The sequence below is a fragment of the Choristoneura fumiferana genome, chromosome 25 (assembly GCF_025370935.1).
Source record: "Choristoneura fumiferana chromosome 25, NRCan_CFum_1, whole genome shotgun sequence".
NCBI lineage: Eukaryota > Metazoa > Arthropoda > Insecta > Lepidoptera > Tortricidae > Choristoneura > Choristoneura fumiferana.
Window position 1 is genome coordinate 1857729 of NC_133496.1, and position 6009 is coordinate 1863737.

Genomic DNA, 6009 nt, shown 5'->3' on the forward strand with positions numbered 1-6009 from the left:
TAATTAACTATGCCTGTGGTTTGTCACTGGTGCGGCTGGACCCGCGTGACCCAAAACCCTACCCCACCCCTGACCCCGTGCGACCCCCCCACCGGGCCACACGAGTGGACTGACGATCCGTGGTGATATACAGAAGTTATATAATTCATGCGTCTTATAATCAGTAAATAGGTAATAATAAGTATACAAGAAATCTCGAATCAAATAATTTTATTACTAGCAAGATTTAAGTAGGTATAGACATAGTTAACTATTGTGAAGGTGCATTTTATGCACCCGCGTTTTGGTATTATTATTATTATTATTACTTACAAAAATATATTTTTTATTAAAAGTAATAAAATCATCATTGTATTAAGTATCACATTTGTTTCTCTTTCACTTCTTTGTCTGAACTCATCGACAGCGACGCGGCGCCAAATTTTCCAAACGGAAGTACACAGTTGGCTGGCAAAATCGAAAATAGAAGTTTGAATCGTACCGTCGCGTCCCTCTCACTCTCGTATTAAATAACATAACCGTAAACGGGACGGCAAGATACGAAGTACGGTGGTCCATTACGCTGCGCGTGCGCGTCCACTGCATCGGAATCGGAGCGGGCGGATTTGTTGCTTTGTATTGCTTTCTATGGTACTGCGTGCACTGGATCGGCATTTCTGCGCCACAAATCTATACAAAGAAAAAAATGCGTCCGCTCCGTACTCTGGTTCCGATGCAGTGGACGCAGCGCGGTGGAGCCGTCAGTCGGCGGCGGCGCGCGCGCGCGGCGAGCGGCGCAGGCGCTTGGGCTCCGGCTCCGGCTCCGGCTCCGGCTCCGGCTCCGGCGCGCCCCCCTCCGTCCCGCTCTCCGCGCTCTCCACCATAAGCTCGTCCCGCAGCCCCGCCCCCGCCGGCGCGCCGCCCTCCGCGCTGATGGCCGTAGCGTCGTCCTTGTCTAGCTCGTCCCGCAGCCCCGCCGCCGCCGGCTCCGGCGGGTCCCCGCGTCCCCCGCGCCCCCGCGCCCGCGCGCTCGCGGAACAGCAGTTGCAGCTTGGAGACGTTGCTTAGTACCTAGATGTGTACAATAATTAATTAATTACACTAAATAGAAATAAATAATTAATAAATATCATGGGACACTTGACACCAATCGACCAAGTCCCAAACTAAGCAAAGTTGTACTATGGATACTAGGCAACGATAAACATATTTAGGTATTTATAGATAAAAACATACTTAAATACATATTAAACACCCAAGACCCGAGAACAAACATTCGTATTATTCATACAAATAGTACCTGCCCCGGCCGGGAATCGAACCCGAGACCTCAAGCTTCGTAGTCAGGTTCTCTAACCACTTGGGCATCCGGACGTCAAAGAAATAATAGTAGATTACTATGGTGGCATAGAAGTAGGCAATTGCTGACCGAGTATGAATATCCGTTTAACTAATAGGTATGTACGAAGCCAGCGAATTTTCAAGTTTTGTTTATTCGTAAAAATAAAACATGAAAAATGTGCTAGCCTGCTGCCTGCCGAGTGGGTCCTGTGAGCGCGGCAGCGGCTGCCCCAGCGCGCGCAGCAGCCCCGCGTCGGGCTCCGCGGACAGCGCCAGCGCGCGCGCCGCCCCCCGCAGCACCAGCAGCTGCGCACGCGCCGGCAGCCCGCGCCACGCGCCGCGCACCAGGGATGCCACCCCCGCCGCCTCCCAACACGCCATCTCCTGCAGATACGCACTCCGTATTTAGACACGTAGTAAATACAGCTCTATCACTCTTTTGAAGACTTATAGCGGCCCTCTGATTCTCGCAGTGCGGCCCCAGCAGCGCGGCGGCGAGGCGGTCCGCCCCCGCGCCCCCCTCCCCCTCACCTCCCCGCGCGGCGGCAGCGCGGCTGTGAGCGCGGCCCCCAGCAGCGCGGCGGCGAGGCGGTCCGCCCCCCGCGCCCCCTCCCCCTCACCTGCCCGCGCGCGGCAGCGCGGCTGTGAGCGCGGCCCCCAGCAGCGCGGCGGCGAGGCGGTCCGCCCCCCGCGCCCCCTCCCCCCTCACCTGCCCGCGCGGCGGCAGCGCGGCTGTGAGCGCGGCCCCCAGCAGCGCGGCGGCGAGGCGGTCCGCCCCCGCGCCCCCTCCCCCCTCACCTGCCCGCGCGGCGGCAGCGCGGCTGTGAGCGCGGCCCCCAGCAGCGCGGCGGCGAGGCGGTCCGCCCCCCGCGCCCCCCTCCCCCCTCACCTGCCCGCGCGGCGGCAGCGCGGCTGTGAGCGCGGCCCCCAGCAGCGCGGCGGCGAGGCGGTCCGCCCCCCGCGCCCCCCTCCCCCTCACCTGCCCGCGCGGCGGCAGCGCGGCTGTGAGCGCGGCCCCCAGCAGCGCGGCGGCGAGGCGGTCCGCCCCCCGCGCCCCTCCCCCCTCACCTGCCCGCGCGGCGGCAGCGCGGCTGTGAGCGCGGCCCCCAGCAGCGCGGCGGCGAGGCGGTCCGCCCCCGCGCCCCCTCCCCCCTCACCTCCCCGCGCGGCGGCAGCGCGGCTGTGAGCGCGGCCCCCAGCAGCGCGGCGGCGAGGCGGTCCGCCCCCCGCGCCCCCCTCCCCCTCACCTGCCCGCGCGGCGGCAGCGCGGCTGTGAGCGCGGCCCCCAGCAGCGCGGCGGCGAGGCGGTCCGCCCCCCGCGCCCCCCTCCCCCTCACCTCCCCGCGCGGCGGCAGCGCGGCTGTGAGCGCGGCCCCCAGCAGCGCGGCGGCGAGGCGGTCCGCCCCCGCGCCCCCCACTGCGCGCCGCGTCGTGCGCCGCCAGTAGCAGCGCCGCGCCCCCCGCCTCCAACAGCGCCGGCGCCGCCACCGACGCCAGTTCGTCTATCTGTAACATTGATATAATCCGCTATAAGGCACATAGTTCTGGATTTATCAATAGGCCGTATAGACCGCGCATTGGCAGTAGAGTGTACTGTCGCGCCACATTGCTTACTGTTTGACTTATTGTTTGTTCGTAGAATTGGCAACCCTCAACGTTATCAGAGCCAACAATAATATATTATATCGTCACTGACCTGGTCGCAAGTCGCGTGCGCGTCTAGCAGCTCGTGCAGCGCGCGTCGCGCGCCCCGCCCCCGCCCGCCCCCGCCGCCGCCCGCGCCCCCCCCCCGCCCCGCCCGCGCCCCCCCCGGTGCAGGCCACGGCCAGCAGCCAGGCGGCCGCCGCCACCGTCCCTTTGGCGTCTCCCGCGCTTTCCAGTCCCAAAATGATGCCCGACAACATCTGCCGATGAAAAATAAACTAGCGTGGATTTCAAACGCTTCTTTAATAAAGCTGTGCAAACACTGATAGCAAATAGTACATTGTGTCTTAAGGGCGATAAACAAGGAATTAAGAACAAGAGTCTATTAGAAGCCCGAAGTCGAAGACTAAAAGCTTTAAGGAGTCCATGTCCGTAATTCTAGTGCCGCCCGTGCGACATATAATGTTTTTCATCACATTTGCGAGTAAATTTTTATATTTGTAAAAGAAAAAATATATATTGGCGATACCTTAGCGCGGCGCGGGTCCGCGGGCCTGCTGCAGCCCGCAGGCCGCAGCGCGCCCCGCACTATCACTATCAGTACGGGCACAGGCAATGACTCATGCGACCGAGTACCGACCAAGGGCTTCATGACAAGCACATTAAGGTCGAGGGTTTTATTTGGGGGGTTGCAACCTAGGTGGCCTGCATGTTACGACACTGTTTACGACCAAGTGTGATGAAAAAAGTTTTACTGTTTATCGTTTAACAACACGTGCTCAAAGACGAAAACACCAAACCACCGTGTTTTACGCTGATAGCGTAAAGTAAAGAGTAGGGGAGGGGGGCCCAAAGTGAGCACCATTAGAGGAACTGAGAAAAAAGTATGAAGAAAATATCAGTATCACTTAACTTTAAATGCTATTTAAAGCTGAATTTATCGTAGTTTAATTATACACACTTCAATATTCTACAAAGTTTAGAAAAACTAATAAAAATACAAATTACGAAAACTTTATTTTTGCTCGCTTTGCCCGAGGCGGAGCCTAAAGCGAGCACTGCTTTTGGGCAAAGCGAGCACAAAGGGGGCAAAATGAGCACCCTTCATTCATGCAATAACTATAAAATATTTATTTGGAGATAAGGACAAAAAATACGTCGATCACGTCAATAAAACTCCAGTGATTTGATGTAGACTTTAATCAGAGTCAAAACATAACTAATTTAACAAAAAATGGTACTTCTTCCAAAACATTGCTTTCCGCCATTGCTTTTGACATTGACTCTTCACCCCAAGCACCTTATTCAGTTTTTCTTTTGTAATTATTGACCATCTAAAACAATTAAGCAATGAAAACAAGCAAGTTAAGCGTTTAAATAACACAAAAACAAATAAATCGCTTTAATATGCCTAACGGTATGTGGGCATATGCTCACTTTGCCCTGCCCGCTTTGCCTTTTCGACCAAATCCACATTGTACTCGAACCTAAACTTCAAATATTTCGCGCACATTCAAGAACATTTTACCAAAACAAAGCTAAATAACTGTCAATACATATTACAATTAACGTTTTTCAACAACGTCCTCACAAATCCGCAAAACACTCGATACATACCTCGTATTTTTCATATCTGGACTGATCAAATCGTAATTTTTGACACTACACGCGCACGGTCGCTAACAGGCGGTGGTGGGCGACTGCGGCAGGTGGATCGGGGCAGGGCGGATATCGCCACGCAGTCACACCGCCATTGTCCTTATATTTTCAAGATGAGCGCCAGTGCTCGCTTTGGGCCCCCTCCCCTAACCTTTGATCAATGGACGTCTACCAGATGAAGTTTTAGGGTTGGTCATTTGCTGATTTTTTAGGGTAGGTAGGTATGTATTTCCAAATCTTCCAAATGAAATATAGGCTTGCAATTTCACTTCATTTATTACTAACAGATTACGAGTACATGTTAGTTTGCGTTGGCGGGTGAGAGACCACTGCGGCCGCATAGCTAGCGGGGGTTAGCCATATCGCAAGCTAAGCAATCCTGTGTCCCGTGTGCAATTTTGACAAGTTTGTGCGACCATTCCTGCTGCAGCACTTGCTGCCCTTATCAAAAACAATCTCGCAGGGTTCTATCGAGTGTTACATACGAACTTGTCAAGGTATAGTTACCCCATCAGTTGTAGAGTGCGCCGTGCGGTGTATAGTTATATATAGTTAAGTTACTATCGTACTCGTAGTACCTGATATAGCAAAGATCATGCAGTGTACCTGTTCGGTGACGGCGGCTGCCACGTCGGGCCCGCGCTGGCAGGCGCGCAGCCAGGCGTCCAGCAGCGCGCCCCCGGCCCGCCCCCGGCCCCGGCCCCGCCCCGGGCGCCGCCCCCAGCCGCGCGCGCAGCTCCCGCAGCAGCCGCGCGCGCGCGCCGCCCCCGCGCCCCCCCCACCCCCCTCGGGGTCCACGCGCAGCTCTAGCCACGCCTTCACAAGCTCTGCCTGCAGCCAACATAACAGTTGCTTAACTTCACACTGTCCCATTGCTGTTGAAATATGTTCCAAACTCAAACTTGTACTGAACTGAAGGGTCCCAAAAATAAGAATGCACTTCTCGTTGCACTGGTCTTTATTAGCAAGGCCTACTTGCTTGCTACTGGATTACTATTGGTTTGCTACGATGGAACATCATCAATCTTAACACTATATACAATCTAAATAAGCGTATCGTTAGCTTGTTGTAGGTGCGGTATAACGACATCTATGGATAACTTTACAAATCAAATAATTTTAGAAAAACATGTATGAATTGGTATTTGAACTATGACACAACATTAAGTTTATTTTAAATAACATAACAAACCTTTTAAACATTAAACAACTCCAAAATTACCTACAAAATATGGTGAAACTAGCCCCATCTGTTATTAGATAGTTGAACCGTAATACTTTGATATGAAAACAATATTATTTTAAAATGTAGGTTTTAGACAATAATTGTTGAGACGTGAACAAGAAGAATTGGGTGTTTGGGTTCCACGCCAATGGCCAGGTCAA

At 54.3% G+C, this 6009-nt stretch overlaps 1 protein-coding gene and 1 long non-coding RNA gene across 2 annotated transcripts; both read right to left on the reverse strand.

Annotated features, from left to right (window-relative positions):
- Nucleotides 1–992: 992 nt before the first annotated feature.
- On the reverse strand, nt 993–1905 carry LOC141442294 (uncharacterized; the record flags this gene model as incomplete). Its single annotated transcript, XM_074107251.1, is given in 3 exon segments — nt 993–1050; nt 1507–1704; nt 1852–1905. Coding segments are annotated over 2 exon segments (253 nt in total), but the record flags the coding sequence as incomplete, so codon positions are not given.
- A 2243-nt stretch (nt 1906–4148) lies between these two features.
- Nucleotides 4149–4753, reverse strand: LOC141442303 (uncharacterized). The gene is made up of 2 exons (XR_012452917.1): nt 4582–4753; nt 4149–4298 (listed from the first exon to the last, which is right to left on the reverse strand). It is a non-coding gene; the product is annotated as an uncharacterized lncRNA (long non-coding RNA).
- Nucleotides 4754–6009: the final 1256 nt, after the last annotated feature.